The sequence below is a fragment of the Biomphalaria glabrata genome, chromosome 8 (genome assembly GCF_947242115.1).
Source record: "Biomphalaria glabrata chromosome 8, xgBioGlab47.1, whole genome shotgun sequence".
Taxonomy (NCBI): Eukaryota; Metazoa; Mollusca; class Gastropoda; family Planorbidae; genus Biomphalaria; species Biomphalaria glabrata.
In genome coordinates, this window is record NC_074718.1 from 35,716,685 (window position 1) to 35,738,546 (window position 21,862).

General features: G+C 35.6%; 1 protein-coding gene across 1 annotated transcript in view; it reads left to right on the forward strand.

Annotated features, from left to right (window-relative positions):
- The first annotated feature begins 2,219 nt into the window (after nt 1-2,219).
- LOC106056781 (uncharacterized) overlaps nt 2,220-21,862 on the forward strand; it is a 34,965-nt gene continuing 15,322 nt past the window's right edge. Inside the window, exons 1-2 of the mRNA XM_056037345.1 lie at nt 2,220-2,715; nt 19,574-19,672. Of these exons, the coding sequence (XP_055893320.1) occupies nt 2,694-2,715; nt 19,574-19,672 (121 nt within the window). The 5' untranslated portion in view covers nt 2,220-2,693. The remainder of the gene's footprint in view (nt 2,716-19,573; nt 19,673-21,862) is intronic.

Below are 21,862 nucleotides of genomic sequence, written 5' to 3' on the forward strand. Positions count from 1 at the left end.
CTGACATTAAACCTACGTCCATCGTATTTAACTTGTGGTCACCTGCCTATAAAAAAAGACTCAATGTGATGGACTAAACAAATAAAAGGGGTGGGAGTTGTTCATCTCTACCTCTGGAGATATACCCGCACAGCTAGACAGACGTCTGGTCAGCATGACGTAGTCAAGGAATGTAGCATTTTAACATGTTAACTAACCTACTCAAAGGTCAAGACAAATTGAAAAAAGTGCCAGCCATTGCTGCTCTGTATGTAAAGCGCATTTATGATGTAAAGTTTCATTTCTATTTATATTGAGCTATTAACACGCCTTGTCTTTATAATAAACGATGTTTGGTGCATATTCATAATGGCTCTATTTTTAAGCACATTATTTTGTTTTAAATAAACATTAATACATTCTACAACAGAAATTAATGGAACGAGGTCCACTTTAAGCATATTAAATAGGTGTATTTTTTACTATCCGGTTTACTATCCGGTAGTGATATCCGACCGGAGCCGAATAGCACCGGATAGTAAAAAATGCCGGATATTCGGCAGAAGCCGGAGCCGGAGCGACTATCCGGTGCACCCCTAATATATATATATATATATATATATATATATATATATATATATATATATATATATATATATATATATATGCTGTACCCACGTTTATGCATAGGGTTAGGGTTTACTGGGCGTTAGGGTTAGGGTTTGGAATAAAATCGCCCCCCACTCCAAAGTTCTGGATCCGCCAGTGGTGTAAAGGTCATCTGTTACTGTGGCCTACGGTTAACGAGGGTGACATGTGGCCAGCACAACGACCAACCGCCTTTACTTTTCTTCCCAAACTAATGTCACGTACTCATTAGAGCTGGGTGGACTCAGAGGCACCCGAAGATTCCGAAATTAAAAATCCCAGTCTTCACTAGGATTCGAACCCCAGACCCCGGTTCGGAAGCCAAGCGCTTTACAGCTCAGCCATCGCGCCTCCCAAGCTTCACTATGGTCGGTGTTATCGGCTGAGGCTAGATTATGGTGTCACCAGTAGCAGACCTTGGTGGAACAAGTGGGGTGACTGACACAGGCCTCGCGCCTGAGAGGATCCCCACGATCGAATCGAAACCCAGACTAGTTTTCATAAACTAGGACTTATTACTCAAAATTTTGGAAGCCTCATTTAGACGATACTAATTAACGTGTAAGCTTTTAGTATGTCATTTTTGATAGGGTAAAGCCGTTCAGTTTCGGTAAAGACAGCGTCCTATGACCTTTCGTTTCTGAGTCTATTATTGTTTAACAGTAAACTATCAACACCCAACTAGCAACACCCAACTAGCCATTAAAAAGTCATGTTCACCGTCTCCCGTAGTCAGGGAGATTGTCTGGGAAAACGTCGCAAGCCCCCCCCCCCCCCGCCCCCTTCCAGGTGCCAATTGATTTCCTGCCTTTTGGAGCATTAGAAACTCGACATTATTTCTAAGACTCCTCGAGCGTTTCCCCCCAAAATAGCAAAACGTATGTCAAGTCACTGGCACTGCTTCAATGCTGAGCAGATGTCAAGAGAGTGGAATTCGAATCCAAAGAAGTTTTTCATTTAAAAAGTAGTATAAAATATAAAAAAAAATTAAAAACTGCTCGTATATTAAGTTCCAAAAAAAATTAAAAACTGCTCGTATATTAAGTTCCAAAAAAAATTATAAAACTGCTCGTATATTAAGTTCCAAAAAAAATTAAACTGTTCGCTTAAAAAAAAAAGAAAGTAACCATTGCAACAGAACTTAGCAGGATTTAAAATATCATTTAATGGATTTTCAAAAATCTTTTCCAGTTTCTTAAAACTGAACTAGATACACGGATAACAGACCAAGAAAAAGAAACAAAACAAAACAAACTCCGCCTAACCTCTATCAGGGGAAGCTAATTATATACAAAACAAAATCACACATGAAGTACTAATCTCTTCTTTTTTTAAATTATTGTACCTGATTAAATGAATTCCATATTGTTAAAGATTCAGGATGCTATTCACCGTATTTAAGATTTAATTATCACTAATTATTTTTTCAATAGGTACATGCCCACTATGGGTTTTATACACACTGAACTTTGAATTTTTAATTTTAAACGCTTTGTCGGACAGAGTGTGTTTTACTTCAAGTGCCTCTCTCCTCTACCCCTCTCTCTCTCTCTCTCTCCCTTGTTTGCTCGCGCTTTTCGCGTGCCTCTCTTGATTTTTGACTGTTCGCTTACTGCTATCGTTTATGGTTACTGTGTGTGTAGTTTTATTTTTCGTAAGAGAATAACTAAGATTGATTTCAATATGAGAAATACATTTTGAAATATAAAGTTAGATGAGGTCAATAGGTTAGGTCGTTACCACACTCAGTACTTTTGATTATTACATAAATGACCAAGGAAAATATCTTGGTAACGTGAACACATAAAAGTTGACCGTCTATGTTGGACTTAATGGAAGCAGAGAATAACACACCGGACTCCATGCACAGTGCTAGAGATATCCTATGTGTTAGCGACATCCTAGATCGATGTGCTATGTGTATCAACTTACTTCTTGGCTGGAAGTGAGAGATGTAGACGTAGTTTGCGTGTGTTTTTTTTTTTTTTGCTGATGACGTTTCATAAAGGATTGAAAACAAAAATTAAAATATAACCAGCCAGAAACTTGTTTCGAAGGAGTTAATCATGATCAGTACATTGTCCAGAGGTAAAAGTTAGTCTTTACGACAGTTTCTAATCACAAACTTTAAAATAAAACTTAAAAGTCTGTTACTTAGTTAATTAAAATTAAAAGTAGTTAAAATTGTTTTGATTTCACGTTAACACAAAACAGACACTTGAGAAACTTGATTCCCATCTTCTGTGTGATAGCTTGGAAATACAACTAAATAAATAAATAGAGAAATGTATTATACAACAATCAAAATTTAAATAAATACTTTAAAAAAAAAACAAAGCTTATATTAATGCGTATCAATTAGTTTGGATCAGTCATGTAGTTCAATTTGTTAAATGTATTTTTTTTTATAAAAAAAAATTGGAAAGACCTGTATTCGAACTTATGGGCTAAAACTTTCTCGGACTTCTCAAGCCAACGCGGTAATCATTCTGCTAGCGAAGAGTCTATGAACATGGAAGATTATGTACTTTTCTATTGTTTCTATTTCATGTTTGTGTTCACTAAGCCTAAGACGGCAGTCTATCATAAAGGGGACTAATTCATCTTATACCACTACTTCAGTCAAATATTATTTCTTTCCCTTGTTTGAAATACCAAACAAAGTAATTTATTACCAATAGTTATTTAACTAATTGGTTAATTTTTTCTTTTTGATTCTTGTGTTGTCAGTAAAAGAAATAAATGTGCGAATTTTCAGCTTGATCCGAGATTGGATGTCGTGGGAATAACGTGGACAAAATTTTTGGCCAGACATACAGACAGACACACAGACAGACAGAGTTAGTTGATATAGGTTTTGTAAATAGGCCTAAGTACAAGCTCTCCAAAATTAAGAGCGTAGACTTGGAATTGCATGACAATAATCTTGCCATTCGTATTCAAATCATCTAAACATAATATATATATTTTTTTTTGTTTATTAGCGGCCCCCGTAAGGGGAAAAAGCCGCTATTATGTTTGTGCAAAATGTCCGTCTGTCCGACTGTTTGTCTGTAACACTCAGATCGCGAAAACTAGAAGAGATATGAAAAATATTATTTCACCATTAAATGCGGCTTGAAAAGTTTAGGTGCAACGGCTACTTTTGGTTTTCTAAAAGCAAACCGTTTAATTTATAAAATTAATTATGCAAGCGATTTTTTCATAAAAATACACCAATTCTAAAACAATTACGTAAATGTAAGGGAGGCAATGTTACAATACGCTAACAAAGGAGGACAGCCTATTATGTATTTTCAGTATCACTAAGTCAAATATATTTATAAAATGTACTAGAAATGTTTACAGCAAATTTAAATAATAGTTAAAGGTGTTTTTACTGGTCAATTAGCTGCTAAAATTAAAAGAAAACATTTATGTTTGTTTATAAAGGCTAAGAATGCACTTTGTATGTAAATATCACGCACATTTTTTTTAAAATGGACCTCTTATGCAGCGACTTTCGTGTAGTAGCGTAAAGCCCGGCCATGACATGGTGCTAAACCAATTTCATAAATGTGTTTTAAAAATCAGATTTTATTTATTTTTTGTTTAGTGCCCCCATCAGAATGAAAGAAGCTTATTTTTGTGCGCTTTGTCTGTTGGTTGGTCTGTCCGTCACGGTTAGATAAAAAAAATAACACCAATTAAAATTTTTTAATCAAGCAGATTTGATTTTTTGTTTAGCGCCCCATCAGGATTATTTTTGTACGTTTTGTCTGTTGGTCGGTCTGTCCGTCACGTTTAGATAACAAAAAAACACTTAAAGGAATTTAAAATCTGATTTAACCTTTAATGTTCCTTCCAAAACATCTCTATAGTTTTAAGTATCTATAATAGATTGTTCCGGATGGATTTGTAAAAACAAATCAATGTCAACGAATGTCTGTTTGCTCTTCTAATTTATATTATATTTAATTTCCGTGCTTAAACGTTGCAAAACACTTTTGATGTGTTGTTCCGGTTTTTTAATGTAAATAGCTTATAAATGCTAAATGAAAATCTCTATACTAACTTATATTTCATTAAATATAAAGTTGTTCCTGAAATTGTTACATAAAAAATAAATTATGTCAAATGATTGTTTGAAATCGCACCATTGACTTACATTACACTTATATTCTTCGAAAATACGTCACTATAGTTTAATTCTCGATATCAAATCGTTCCGTATTTTCAACTTAAAAAACATGTATGTCAAATTACTTTTTTTTTCAAAAGTATCGACAATAGGTTGTTCAGGATTTTAAAATAAGAAAGTAATTTACTAGAAACGATTATTGAAAATCACTTTTTAGTGGCCCCCGTAAGGGTAAAAGCAGCTAGTAGGTTTGTTAGAATTATTTTACATTTAATTTTCTTGCTGTAACATAGCAAAAGTTTTTCAATCGGTAAAGAATGTTCCGGATTAAGTTTAAAAAAAAAAAACGATTCACATAACATTAATAATCTTACAAATCGTCGCCAAAATTTGTCCGAATTTTATTAGAAAAATCTACTAACGCCAAATCACTGTTTGAAATCACTCTTCTAACAAATGAAACAAATAATCTCCTTATTTATAAAAATCGTACTTCTATCTTACACTACGGTCACGTGTTTATTATGTTTGTTTGATTTGATGATCTTGATGATATAAACTTGTGACATATGCGGATTCGGAGGTGCCTTGGTTATAGTTCAAACACTTTAATAATCAATGAAGTAACAAAGTGCTGAAAGGATTGTCTTGAGTTTTAATTAATGTAAACTTGAACTTGAAACAATAAATGTATGTACAAATATATATATAACAGATACAGGATTCAGTGAAAATGATAAATAAAATGATTGAATATTTAGTTTAAAACTAGCGACTTCTAAGTCTAGCTTTCTAGCTCTCTCTGCCGTCTCAAGCTAACACTCCTCCTTTTATATCTTTCTTTAGAATAAAGAACCGTGACATCTCAATACCCATCCTTGACTCCTTGACCCTTTTCCATCTAATTTTCCTCTTAATTTTTTTTTTTTAATTTAACCTACGTTAATTATGTTTCCCTGCTGTAGCCTTGAACTAAGTTTTAATCGGCGTCTTTCTGGCATTTAAGCGTGGGTACGCTGACCTGATTAGAGATAGGTACAATGTCCTCATTTTGTAAACAATAAGGTGTCACTAGGAACGTGACAACTACAATTAATTTTTTCTTGCTTAAACGTTACAAAAATCTAATTTTATCCTAATAGTAAGTTCCGGATTTTTAAGGAAAACAACTTCCTAACACCAAAGTATGGTATGAAAATCTCTCTACAAGGCTATGATGGATATAATTTATATACTAGATCATCCCAAAAATTTAATTAATGGTATTTGATTTATCTGAGATTCTTTCTCTCTCTCTCTCTCTCTCTCTCTCAATTGCAATAGCTTTTAGTCTTCTTTTTTCGATATAAACATGACGGACAGACAAACTGACAGACAAAACGCAAAAAAAATGTGGATTTTATCCTGATATATATATAGAGCGATAGAGGTCACACATCTTTAAATGAAATACTATAAGAACTTAATTTCCTCTATATGTATGTACCCTCGTTAGCGTTTTTCTAATCTAGATGTTTTCCACTAGAACTAGATTTTTTTCCACTAAATTAGATTTTTAACACTAGATCTATATTTTTTCTACAATAAATCTAGTTTCATATTCTAATTGAAATCATTGTAGATTCTAGATCTAGAATTTGTAAGTCTAGTTAAGAATTATATACACTAGATCAAGATCTAGAATTTCAATATACTCAGTGGCGGTCCCCGTCGGAGTCGGATCCCTGTCGGATCCGCTATTCGCAAGGAATAGTCAAGATGTGATTAAGATGGTCAAAAGTAATAATGTTTCAATGATTCTTTTGTCGTTGTTCCTTCTATATTGAAAATAATTCACTTCTCGCTGGAGGACGGAGGATGGCAGCGAGCAGGGTATGAACTTTGCTTGGGATGTTTGCGCGCTAGACTGTAGTTCGGATTTATCGATGGTCCCTGGTTAAACCCTGCCTGCTCCCATCCCCCTCCTGCGGGAGGTTTGGACTAGGAAGTAAACTGTCTTCAACTCTGAAGGAACATCCGAAACATGTAAAACAAACAGACACATAACCCGGGACCGTTGAGATAATCAGTTCAGCACGCTAACCGCACGACAAGGCATTGCTCTTAACTTAATAACAAACTGGTTACAAACTAATAGCCTGTTATTGATAAAGAGATATATTACACATTACGGCATGGCATGGCATGGCATGGCATCTACCTGATATTTACAATATGTCACACGATCGATTTTAAATAATCTTTCAGCATTGATTTGTAGGGATGTATATCTACATAAACTAAACTTCTGATTTAGCACTCTTAAGATATATATATATTAAATTATGAGGTTCATTAAAATTGTCCACAACAATCTGTTCACTTCATAGACAAATGTTCATGGTAACACAAGTATCTTCTAGCCAAGACGAATGTTCACCAACAATGAAGATAACCAAAGTTCAGGGTAGCATCAAAACTCACAACATCACAATGTAACACCAAGACTGAATGTACAAACTTGAAATCTGGAGTCTGAAATCTGGAACTTGAAACGAAACCTGAGACTCAAAACCTGAAACCTGAGTCCTGAAACCTGAGACTTGAAACCTCAGTCCTGAAACCTGAGTCCTGAAACCTAAGACCCTATAGAAAGACAAATAACAGATTCTTATAATCCTCTAATCTTTTAATCTAATTACAAAATACGAATTCGACTGAATCCATATTAAAATAGCTTTACAATATGAAATAAAACTCACCCTAAACAGGGATAAAATAATCCTTCAAGAATATATACCAGGGCCAACGCTAAGGCTATCCACTACCGAAGACACATGGAGAATTCAAGAACTCCAAAGATACAGCTTGGCTCTACAGCGCAAGATGGAGGGAATATACCAAACGACCAAGATGAAAAATGTAACGTCATAAGAAAATTTACGTCAAAGCGACAAGGGGAGAGAACTACACAGAAAAAAAATGACGTCATCGCCTATTGATGAAAGCGGCGCTATTAGATGGATAACATATTTACTATACAACTAAATAAGTAGTTGTGACACAGACAGAGCAGATATAAGCTTGTACAAATATTTCCACCCAGAAAAATGTCAGTTGTTAAGAGTAACAAAAAAACTAAAACAAATTAATTCCACTTATCTTATTCATGGCAAACCAGTAACACAGACTAAAAACGCAAAATACCTAGGTGTTATAATAAATGAAAAACTGTCATGGAATCCACATATTGATGAAACTACAAAAAAATCAAACAAAGCACTAGGATTTATTAAAAGAAATTTCTATAAATCAAATAAGAACATAAAACTAAAATGTTATTTAACCTTGGTTAGGCCAATAATAGAATATGCATCCTCTGTTTGGGACCCCTCAACTCAAGAAAACATTAAGAAACTAGAACAGACACAAAATAGAGCAGTGCGATTCATAACAAACGAATATTCACATTTGACTAGAGTAACACCTTTAGTAAAATCACTAAATTTAGAAAGCCTTCAGGACAGAAGGCTCAAAAGTAAAGTAGCAATAATACATAAAACACTGAACCATAATCTTCAAATACAAAAACAAAATTTAATAAAATACTCTGAAAGACACAAAGATAAAGGCACATTCCTCGTCCCATATGCTAGGACAAATTTGTACAAATACTCCTTCTTCCCTAGTGCTATTAGAGCATGGAATGGGTTGCCTGAGCTAGCCAGGAAAACCAGTGACTTGGCAGAATTTAAGTCATTGGTTAATATGCATGACTAAATGCATGACGCGTAGGATGTAATCATCTTCTTTTTTGAAGTAACGTCTGTATTATATAAGATAAGATAAGATTTCTAATTACAAAGATTTATTAGTGTTAGTCTAGGTGAGTGGTCTTTAACGGGGACGCCCCCCGGAAGGCGATCTCGTGAAACTGGGGGGGGGGGGGGCGCTAGGAGCCAAAGAGGAGGTAGGGGGAGTTGAGCTAAATAGGGGGGGGAGCGTTAGAGGGGCTTGGGCATTAAAGGAGGAAGTAGAGCTGAAAGAAGAAAGTAGATTTGCACTGAAACTAAACAACAACAACAAAAAATTCTTCAAAATTAACTGTGGCGAACTAAATATAGACTAATTAGAGTTAGCTTGCTTCCAATTTAAGAACGGAAACAACGTTAGAAAATTGAGTTCGGGAATACCATTTTTATATGTTTAAATAGTTACTATGATGTTTGGGAGTATCTATTGACTTTGGTTCTTGCGTTTGTAAATGTTTATGATTTGATAAACAAACTAGATGATAAATTTTTTTAGCTATAGTTTATTTTATCTACACATGTTAATATACATAATACGTAAATGGTAATTTAAGAAAACGCTATAGCTAAAATTCAAATGTAATAATTTAACCTTTTTTTTAAACAATGAAAACTAGTTAATATGCAGATATCCTCCTCTGACAAAATTTTATGAGATTGTCTTGTTTTACTTCGAATGACAACATTTTTAAATGAGGTTATGAAACCAAGTCGGCTTCACGAACATATAGCAATATCCAAAAAATTTAACTTCAGAATGTTCATGAACAATTAAAAACTTTTTACTATTCTAACGTTATTTAGATAAAAAAAATACAGCCACGCAGAATACGGTTTAGCAGCCTCTTAGAAAATACGGCAACGCAGATACTTTTTAACAGCCTCTTAGAGAATTTCGTTAGTAGATTTACACATTTACGTCTTTGGTAAAAAGAATGTTAACATAGGAGACACCTCGGAGATATGGTCGCACTTAATGTTCCTATAAAAATCTAAAACTGGTCGAAAATGAAATTATTTTTAGCTTTTCCTTCAACATGCATGGTTAAACTGGATTTAGTGCGTAACTAACTTAACAAGTAAGCAAAGAAATAGATTGGATGTAGCCACTAGAAAAACCTTCGCCTTACTTTGGCTAATTTAAAGCTTGAAAAAAAAATACAAAAAGGGGGCGGTAAGAAGACCACTGGTCTAAGATCTATTACAAATTTAATACATTAAACCACTGATTCTTGTCGATCTTTATACATAGCCTATATTAACTTTGTCTATTTCCAATAGACCGATTCTAGGAGGTCTTTCCCTTAGAATTGCATTGTCGTTTTCGTTGAAAGTATGTTTTGACATTGTTCTTGTACTACTAACATTAAGGAAAGAGAAGTGGTTCAGTGTTTTCTAGAGGTTAAAGGTTAACTATTAGTTAAAGGTTAACTCTAGTGGGAAGAGTTTTAAAACAGCTATTTTTAGATACAATAAAGTTATTAAAACGTCATGCTTTAGAGCAGTGGCCTTCAACAGGGGCGCTGGAAGCCAAAGGGGCGGTATGGGGGCGCTGTGCACAACATGGGGCGGTAAGGGGGCGCTGGGCATAAAGGGGGACGTTGAGATGAAAAAAAGAAACTAAAGGTGCACTGAAACAAAACAAAAAAAAAATTTCTTCAACATTAAAGCTGGCAAACTAAATATAGACAAATTAGAGTTAGCTGGCTTCTAATTTATGAACAGAAACAACGTTAGAAATTGAGTTATGGGAATCCCCGTTTTCTGTGTTTAGATTCTTACTCTGTTGCTGTAATCGGAGCTCGTTTGCCTTAGATCTTGCGCGCGTAAACGTGTTACGATTCGATAAACAAACTTAGTAATACGCTTTATAGATAGGTTTTTATTTTATCTACAACATAGTGTAAATGTTAATTTAAAAAATGCTCAAGCTAACATTCAAAGAGAATAATTTAAACAAAAAAGGTTACAAAGACAGATTGTGTGGAAACACAAACTCAAAATCGGCCCTCTAAGTGGTCTACTTAGAGTCTTCACCAGGATTCGAACACGGGACTTCCAGTTCAAAGTACTTTACCCCTCATCCACAGCATCTCGATATATTCATTTAGCGTACACTTATATTTTTTTAAAATAATAATTATTAGCCTTATCCATACACTCAAAATTAATAACATGTTACATTGTAATAAAGAGAAACTAAAATAGAATTATTCTCCTACCAAATGAGATAAATTGGCAACACGAAAAAAATTAATTCTTGACCTACTTTAAGCTACAATTGTGTACAAATGACAACAAGACTTTCCCCCTCAAATAAAAATTATATCTCCATTGTCATTTGACATACCAACTAGACATAGATCTAGTTAGATCTAGAAATAGATCTAAGTCTCTATATATAGATCTATAGTTAGATCTAAGTCTTTACCTAGATCTAAGTCTAGATCTAGATCTAAGTCTATCTCTAAGTCTAGATCAGGGGCGGACTGGGTGTCAAAATCGGCCCGGGCATTACCATATAAACCGGCCCACAAATGGCATGTCATATATTTCCGCAATTTTTATATACATATGTATTAGTGTGTGTATATGTAATTAATCTTCATTACATTCTTATCTTTTATTCTTTTAAACGTTTTTTTCTACCCTAGAATACTCTCTTCCTATAATTAGTGAAAGGCAGTACACACCGCCAAGGGACAGCTAGGGAGTCTGGGGGAGCGCTGTAAGCGAAGCCCCGGATCCAAGCATTATTTCCGTTATTTTAAGCTTTAAAAAATGCATATTTCGAGGTATCTACAGTGCAAATAGCCTGCTACTCTTCCGCTTAAAAAATCAAAAACTTAATCTTCTATTCACTGGAGTCCAGCGACTGGTAGAAAAGGGTAAAATGCTTTAGTTTTGTATTGGAGGGGGGAAGGGAAACCACAAAACCCTTTTTGGCTACGCTCATGAAATTTGGTGACTAGTTTGCTTAAGTTGACTGCACTGAGGAAGTTAGTAAAGTTTCCCTTTCAGACAATGAGATTTGAGGCCAGTGATGGTTTGAACTCCTCCCCTCTCGTCTACGCCCATGTGTTTTATCTTAGTTGTAAGCCTAGTTTTATTCAAAATATATAAAGTTTTATAACGCATCGGAAACTGAATGTATGCTTTCGTAGGCTTATATAATGTATTCTATTTATACATGTATGTAGTCTGAAAAATATAAACACTACAATAGCAGTCTTAATGAGTTTCAAACTTTTTGGTATTACTTATAGATTACAGATGTTTCTTCAAAAAAATAAAATAATTACGTCCTACGCATTTCTCGTGTCAATCTAATCATGCATGTTGATCTGTGACTTAAAATATGCTAAATCATTGGTTTTCCTGGCTGACTCAGGCAACCCATTCATTTAAAGTGGTATCACCACAAATACAAAACTAGGGGTCTAACGAGCCGTCATTCTCCCTACATTGCTCTATGCCTCAGAAACATGGATAGTGTACAGTTAACATGCAAAGAAACTGAACCACTTCCACATGACATGTCTGTTAAAATACTGAATGTCAAATGGCAAGACAAAATACCAGATACTGAAGTACTTCAAAGGGCGGGTCTGCAAAGCATCCACACAATCCTGATGCAGTTCCAGCTGCGATGGGTAGGACACGTATGCAGAATGAAAGACCACCGCATCTCTAAACGACTCTTGTATGGCCAACTAAGCGAAGGAAAGCGCTCGCAAGGTGGTCAAAGAAAGCGCTTCAGGGACACCCTCAAAGAATCTCTGAAGGCGTTCAGCATAGACACAGCCACCTGGGAGACAGAGGCACATGACAGAGCATCATGGCGTCGCGCTGTGAGAACTGGCGCACAGGTTGCTGAGGAAAAGAGAACATTGCTGGTAGAAGAAAAACGCCAGAGAAGAAAAGCAAGGCCAATGACACTAGCTCCAGCTGTAATAACCTGCCTAGTGTGCGGCCGAAAATTCCGGGCTCACATAGGTCTCACCAGCCACACGAGGAGACATAAAACCCCAGTGCAAAGCCCTCAGCCCCCTGGATGACAAAGTGGTCATAATCGAACTACGATGGACGAACTATATATATATATATATATATATATATATATATATATATATATATATATATAGATAGATAGATAGATAGATAGATAGATAGATAGATAGATAGATAGATAGATAGATAGATAGATTCCTTTAAAAGATAAGAGAAAGTAGAATGGTTAGAGATGTACTTCTAAATGTGAAAAACTCTTGCTTCCTCCGAGTACATTCTCAAAATAGCGATTTGTATATGAATATATTATTTTAAAAAATAAATGATTCTAAATCTCTTTTCATTAAATATCGGATGTGACAGCGCTATATAAATTATTTTAATTATTGTAATAATTTTCATTATTAATGACTTCATACTAAGCATAAGTTTGCCATTAATCATAATGGTATAAAATTGATTTAGATCTAGATTTATGTTTTAATTAAATAATTTGGTTTTTTTTTTGTAAGTCTTAAGTGTAGTATTTTTAGATATATGCTATTACAAATAAACAACAAGAAACTTACTTTTTCTTTTCAAATCGCAGAAAGTAGAACTTTATACCCATATTGAGCTATGAATAAATTGGGTGGTTTGTGATTTCGCAGCTGTGTGTATGTGTTTGTTAACTTCTATTAAGTTTTGTTAAAGAGCTAATTGTCTCCCCTTTTGCCGCGTTATATCAATGTTTTCTAGCTCAACCTCTCCCATCCCTCTTTTCGTTAACTTTCAATGGAACCATTAAAAAACGGGTGAGGGAAGGAGCAAAACCAAAATAGGAGTGCCATCAAAGGCCCGTGCCGACCAGCAAAATGATCAGGCCAAACACAGTCTCGAAGACATCAAAGTAGTGTTGAAGGCATGCCGCTAGTGCATAGCAGAAAGTACGGTCTAACGTTTTAGAAATGATAATAGGCCTACGTACAGTGTATAGTGTAATTCTTAAAATTACATTCTTGTAGAATTTCAAACAAAATTAATTGTAATAATAATTTGCAAAAAAAAACAAAAAAAAACAAGAAAACGTGTTTGGGCCTTTGTGTCTTGCTGCTGTCACTTTTGAATTTAATTTTATTTGGTCGCGACCAGACCGGCCCATTTGGTACCGGCCCACCGGGCATTTGCCCGTTTGCCCATATAGCCAGTCCGCCCCTGGTCTAGATCTAGAACTAGATATAGAATCTTGATACAGAATCTACTATATCTAGACAGAAATCGTATTATAATTATGTAGATCTGGGCTCTATTTAGTCTTATTTAGACTGTCACTGTCAAGTGTAGACCCCAATAATGAGGATATGTCAAAACTGCGCGCTGTAAAAGTAGTTGTTTTTTTTTAATTTATAACTAAAACAAAGTTCGTATCAAAATTCTTTTTAAAAAATAACATTTGAATTAGTATTCTATTCAATGAGTTAGTTAATAAATGGAAAAAATATTTTATAATGATCCATTGACACTTTTACCATTGTGACCTTAGATGCAAATGTTTTGTACCAATGCGTGAATCTAAGAATGAAGCTTGATTTATTAATGAAGAAGTCCATGGTCTTTTTTAAAAAAAGTTACTTCCCCTGAAGTTTATTCACTGAAAAGTGATGTAATTTTTTGAAAAATCTGCTTGCATATATAATTTTAAAAATTAGATGGATCACTTTCTGAAAAGAAAAAAAAAATAACTGTTGCATCAGAACTTTGAATGATCCAAAATATCATGATGTCCGACTTTCATTTTCTCTTCTAGTTTCTGAGATCTAAATGGGACGGTTGGACAGACAGGCCAAACAAAACTAATAGAGTCTTTTCCCCTTTCGGGGGCCGCTAAAAAACTAGCAAAGCAGATTATGGTTTATCGGCCACTTAGAAAACTGCATAGCTTTTTTTGTGTCTCAAAAAAAAAAAAAAACCTAAAGAAAAAGCCTTATGATGTTTAAAAATTTATCAAAACTGAAATTAAATTGTTAAAAAAGTATCAGTCACATCGTTAGTGATGAAATATTATTTCAAAATTGGGTGGTTGTGTAGCTTATGGCGACTTTTGGGGCACCATCATTGGTTGGACTCTACAATGCTTCATAAGTAATATAGAATAGAGAAAATCCAGGTCAATCCACTATTTATCTTGTGAATTGTGTTGCAGAGGCAAGATCTTGTCAAAATTTTTTTTTTTAGTTTTCAAAAATTTTAATAATTTCCGGAGATTTCCAGGACTTTTTCGTATATTTTGCAATTTCAGGAGATTTCCAGGAGCTCCTGGTAAATCAAGAGGCTGTGGGAAATCTGTTAATAAGTTTTAAAATGGTTTAATTTAATAATTTAACTTAGAATTAGCGCGGGTCATTTGAAAGTGCGGGGCCCACTGCGGTCGCATAGGTTGCATTGGCCTTAGGCCGGCTCTGCAAAATAACGGCGTATGCTACGCCGTGGGTCGACTAGTTATATATATACAGATTATAACTACAGTTATTAGTCTAGTCGTAATTACTTTTGTACTAAATGAGATCATACTTCCCCCTCCTCTCACTACACATACTACGAAATAAATAGCGTAGCAGCTAGCCTTGCAATATAATGGGGAGATAATTTCACCCTTCAATTTCCTTCCGGGATAATTTTAAATTGTCGCTAAACATAATACTAGTGACAATTGCGGCCAAACTATATTACTGGACTTTTTAGCCCGCATTATACTGGTTAAACCGTAGTAAAAGGACTTGGAAGCCACTATAATACCGCACAAACTGCAATAATTGGACTTAGTAGTTAACATAATACCGGCTGAAAAGTAGTAACTGGACTTAAAAGCCACCATGATACCAAATAAAATGCAATAACTGGACTTGGTAGTTAGCATAATACCGACTGAATACCGTAGCCAGCATAATACCGGTTTAAAAGTAGTAACTGCACCTTGCAGCCACTATAATACTGGCTAAACTGAGTTTTTAGCAAGCACATAATACTGGCTAAACTGAGTCTTTAGCAAGCACATAATACTGGCTAAACTGAGCCTTTAGCAAGCACATAATACTGGCTAAACTGAGTATTTTGCAAGCACAACATAATACTGGCTAAACTGAGTCTTTAGCAAGCACATAATACTGGCTAAACTGAGCCTTTAGCAAGCACATAATACTGGCTAAACTGAGTTCTTAGCAAGCACATAATACTGGCTAAACTGAGCTCTGAGCAAGCACATAATACTGGCTAAACTGAGTTCTTAGCAAGCAAAATAACGGATAAAATTTAATAAGTGGATAATTGAATCTTGGATGCAAACTGAAAACTTAGAGAAGTGACATGGAGTGAAGGAGCTTTACACGGATCCTAAAAATCAGCTACAAAGACCGCGTCACAAAATGATTACATTCGAAACAGGTCATATAGATATTGTGCCACACTAAAACCTGCTGACCAATGTCTAAAACGCAAACTAAAACTATATGAGCATATCACGAGGTCATCAGAGCTCGCAAAGACCATCTTGCAGGGAATAGCAGCAGGAGAAGAAGAAGAGCGATGGGAAGACACGAGGTCATCAGAGCTCGCAAAGACCATCTTGCAGGGAATAGCAGCAGGAGAAGAAGAAGAGCGATGGGAAGACAACATCAAAGAAAGTAGTGGGAAGCGTGGTCGAGAGGCCAAGTGCGCTTGGCTTGGCTTGGCTACCTAGAAGGTGGCTCGAGGTTCGACACCCGGCAGAGTTGTGTTTACTGAGCGCCTAAAGGCAGCACGGAAAACCAACTCCTAGATATCCCCTTCCCCCCCCCCCCTCACTGGTCCACAAATGAGATTGGACCAAAGGAACATTCTAGTCAAGCAAAAGAATGGAAAGCGGAATGGGGAGAGATGGTCGACAAATCTTTTGTCGTGTTCCGACAGTCCAGTGTTTGGTTCCACATGTACGGGAAATGGTTGAAGGGAAATGGTTGAAGGGAAATGGTTGAAGGGAAATGGTTGAAGGGGGGGGGGGTATGCTCATTTTTTTTTAAAGTACCCATTAATTATGTTGAGTTAATAAATTCAAATAAAGTTTAAATAATTTTCTATTATTTTATTTATATTTTTCAACAATATTATATATATGTCTCCTTTTGTCTCGAAAGGCAATGGATGCGCCCAAATGAGTCACTGGTTTTGGCTTAATCTTGAGACGGGGCAGAATCTGGTGTGGCTAATCAAGCCAATTCTAGAACGGCAGACTTTGCCACAATTTGTACATGTGTATGCCTCTAATTTAGGGCTAGCAGACAGGGCAGCTTTCTTTTTATCCCTCTTGATTAAAGCCGCTTCAATTCTTTTGTTCTCAGCAAGGGTTGTCCCAGCACGCACAGTCTGTCTCCATGCACTCCGGTCTTTGGCTATGTTTTCCCACATACTTTCGCTGATGCCTGAGGCTCTCATGTCTCGCTTGCAGACATCTCTATATGTTAGTTTGGGCGGCCCTTGGGTCTGACTCCTTCCACAAGCTCAGCATATAAGATATCTTTCGGGATTCTGCCATCTGGCATGCGGGTGACATGTCCGAGCCAGCGTAATCTTCTTTGTGTCAGGAGAGCATACATGCTGTTCATATTGGCCAATCTTAAAACTTCCTGATTGGAGACATGGTCCCTCCAAGAGATGCCCATTATGCGTCTCAGGCAGCGCAAGTGGAAACTATTCAATCTGTGCTCTTGGTACATGTATGTTGACCAGCTCTCACTGCCATAAAGGAGAGTGCTCACAACACAGGAGTTGTAGACTAGGATTTTGGTCGCTGTGGTCAATTTACCATTTTCCCAGACGCGCTTGGAGAGTTTTGCCAATGCTGTGGTAGCTTTTCCTATCCTTTTTGTCAGCTCGATGTCTAAGTCTAGGTTACTGACAATTGTTGAACCCAAGTAGGTAAATTCCTGCACCACTGAAAGGGTGTGGTTCCCAATTTGTATTATAGGTATTTCTGCGACGTCTTGTGCCAGGATTTCGGTCTTGGAGAGACTTATAGTAAGGCTAAACTCTTGACAAGCAGCTGCTAAGGCGTTCACTAGCTTCTGTAGACCTCCTTGTGAGTGAGATACGAGTGCCGCGTCATCGGCAAACAGCAGCTCCCTTATCAAGATACGACGCCTTTTCGTTTTGGCTTTAAGACGTGCCAGGTTAAAGAGCCTTCCATCGGATCTGCTATGGATGTATATTCCGTCTTCCAGGGATTTAAAAGCACTGGATAGTACGACTGAGAAGAAGATGCCAAATAGTGTAGGGGCCAGTACACATCCTTGTTTGACACCGCTCTTAATGGAGAATGGCCTGGAGGAAGAACTTTCAAACTGAACGGTGCCCTGCATATTTTCGTGAAAAGCTGACACTAGTTTTCTTAACTTATTTGGGCAGCCGATTCTCTCTAGTACAGCAAACAGACCGCTTCTGCTAACAAGGTCAAAGGCCTTGGTCAAATCAATAAATGCTATGAAGAGGGGCTGCTTTTGTTCTCTGCTCTTCTCCTGTAGCTGCCGAAGAGAGAAAATCATATCAATATTATAATAGGTGTTATATTACATTTTACGAATAAATAATACAAAGATCAGGAAAGAGATACGAATATTAAAATTTTCTCCGATACGCCCCTTTTTTTCATCGACTGCTAAGGGTTAGGGTTAAAATTTAAGCTGATATTCTGAAATTCTGAAATAACGCAGCATTTGGAGAGTTTTGCAAATGGACTTGAAAACACTATTTCATTGATTTAAGCAAAAATATTGAAAGGATAAGTTATCAGTTTAACATTAACACAACTTCCAAGCGAAAAGGCATGAGGTAGAAATGCAAATGTTGAAATAGGCTTTAGACGGATTCAAGAATCGTATTAAAAATGCTGTTCTCGTTAACACCTGAACACCTGTAGCCTAGGCAAGTGATTGATCATCTCGTAGACAATAGTGTGGAGACCGTCAATAGACAACCGATATGCACGATGCATTATGTCTGTCGATCTATTGCTCTTTTTCAGACAGACACCATAATATATTTGATAATGAAAAAAAAAATCGCTTGTATAGTCTTGATGAGGGGTATGCGTGGGAAAGTCTTTGGTTACCAGACAGCCTTACAGAAGAAGACAATGAAAAATAGTAAGACCAAAAACTGGGTTTGACAATGGAAAATGGGTCAGTAATACTTTTTCCAAAGCTTATACCAACTCACTCTGTCTGTATGTCTAGTAAAAATTTTGTACACGTTATTTCTCTCTGACACCCAATCTCGGATCAAGCTGAAATTTTGCACAATTGTATTTATTTTACCTAACAACACAAGAATCAATATCTAAAAAAAAACAATTAGCTCATTAACTATAAATAATTAATTATTTTGTTTGGTATCTCGAACAAAGGAAAGAAATTGTACTTGACTGAAGTGGTTGTATAAGCTGAAATCGGCCCCTTTGATAGGTTGCTGCTCTAAATTGAAACTAACAAAATATAATAATACAATCTTCTTGAATCATAAGTATCTCACTAGCAGAGTAGTAAGCACGTCGGCCAGAGGAGGCGTCAGCCACAAATTCAAATTCTGGTCGTCTCTCCTCTTTATTTTGTTCGTCTTGCAAATGTGTTTACAAACTAATTATGATCACATGAAGCCAGATATCCCTTGCCTTCTCTCCCATCCCATAGTCCCCCAACTAGTTCAGATAAGTGACAGGAATCATAGATCAGAGCGTAGTGAGAAAGATAAAAGCATGAAAAAGCGCTAAACAAAAACAATTAGTAAAAATATATTTAATTGCAGATTTATTGTTGTTGGTCTAGATCTATTACAAATTTAATGACATGCCTGAGTGTGTCCTATCCAGCTCCACTTCGCTTTTTGATATCTTGGGCTTTGGGCTTTTGTCTAGTTCTCTCCCACTAAAAAAAACAATAAATGCTTTTAAATTAGAGAATTTCAATGATAATTTTTTTTTATTACATTTGTAATTTTTTTTTTGTTCGCTCTGACACAGGTAGAATTGCTTTTTTAGTTGTAGGATGTGTCATAGGCGCCTCAGTTTTCTATTATTTCCAACATTCACAAGTGACAGGTTTTTATTCTTCATCACCAAGTAAGTTTCTTTAAATAAAATAAAGGCATTATAGCAATTTTGATATATTCAGTACATGCATGTGGTCGTTATAAAGGTTTCTATGTACGAAAGCTTTGAATTAAGTTTTACTTTCGTTACGAGAGTTTGATCAATTGTTTTTTGTTTTTTTTTTTATTTTATTTTTCTTGTTTTGTTTTTGTTTTTGTCCTAAAGGTCTTAGACATTCGTTCTTAAATGTAAATGATTACATCTCTGTAATGTGGAGGGCGGGGATAGAACTCGGGATTATCATGACGACAGTCCAAAGTGCTTACCACACAGACAGAGAATTCATTTGATTCCTTTATAGACTCAGTGATGACGCCTTACAAATACATAGTTTATAGGAAATACTCTTCGTGAAAGTTTATCTTTTGTTTTGTCAGTCAATGCCGTTAAGCATTCGAATTCTAAACTGAGCGTTTCTTGTTTGAATCTTTCAATGCGTCGTACTCACAATTTTATAAGCCTGAGAGTCTTGGTACAGTTGAAAACTACAAGCTTTGAAGATGAACTGCTTGAAGAAGGTCTGAATTTCTTCGTGACACAATCTTGAAATCTCTTGAGCATCTCTTAAATCTGATCTTTGCAAGAAAAGAAGAGCTCCAAAGAAGAATTTGTGTTTAAAACACTCTGTAAAACAACACCAAGCCTCACCAAGCCTCAAGTTGGATGGATGTTAGGAAAGATAGAAAATTTAGATGGTGAAACCATAGTGCTAATTTCTTTAGGGCGCCTCTGAGTCCACCCAGCTCTAATGGGCACCTGACAATATTTGGGAAAAGTAAAGGTGGTTGGTCGTTGTGCTAGCCACATGACACCCTTGTCAACCGTGGACCATAGAAACAGATGACTTTTACATCATCACTAGGTCTGAAAGGGGAACTTTACATTGGCTCATGATCATAACAATGGTAAGTGGGGTAATATGAGATTGTTGGCAATATGGTCATTGGTGGTATTTTTTTGTTTAAATTCATGTTGCCAATTGCAAATTAGTCTAATAAAATGTTTTTAGATAATTGAAGGTTCTCTTTACATCACATCACATTTTTTAAAGGATGTCTAAATGCTTAAAATATAAGCTATCATTTTCTATTTGGTATATGATGAATACGTGAGCAAGTATTAAGCATGAAACAGTTTAAATTTTCTGATCAGCACAGCGATACGGTTGTGGTTGTACACTTTTTCAATGTAATACGTTGGGGGTAATACAAGATACCAATCTGGGTTAAATTAGGTTGCGATGTTTTTGTATATTTATGTTTATTTGTTCACATATTACGTACGTCTAGATTCTAGATCGTACTAGGTAGTGGGTGTTCAAGCAGACGATAAACCAACATAATCACCTCGTATAAACGCTGACCTAGCCAATCAAATGAAGACAATTATTTCTTCTCATCAGCTCCGGTTTGCACACGGCTCACTTTACACAGTCACTTGTTGAAGTGTCTACTTCACAGACATTATTTTAAACAATACGATTATTTGTAATGTTTTCAAATGTTTGTTTTGTTCCCTCTTAATGCAGATTGTATTTTTATAGTTGTCTGACATTTGTAGGGTATGTTATATTTACATATTCACTGAGGGCAGTACGGGATACTAAATGATTTAATTTTATTCCTATAACTCACTATAGTAATGCTTCAATCTATCTGATCTTTAGAAGAAAGTTTATTTAATATATATATTTACTGAATCCATTTTATATAAGCAGTTGTTAAAAATGTATCCATTATAAGTTTTATAGCTTTCAGTGCGTCGTTACTCTCATAGAGTAACTTGGCTTATAATATTTATTTCACTATTTTTATAAGTTTAACTCTCCTATTTCTCTCTTTTTATTTTTGGGATGTGGGAGTGATTGTTCTTTGTTTTGATAGTAAAATCAATGCACTATTAACATGTTGTTTTTTATTTAAAGACAACTTTGTGTTAATGGTTCCTCTTTTTTAGTTTATTTCCCGGGACCCGAAAAATATTAATAGTACACTTTCTTAGAGCATTTGGTTATCTTTTATGAAATTTGAAGTGATTAAATGTGTTTAGTATTGTGATTATTCAATATTTATGGATCATATATTTAATTAAAAGGTTAAATTTTTCAGTATATCGATTTCAAACAAATTTTTTATATATTTCCTTTTACCGTGCTCAGTT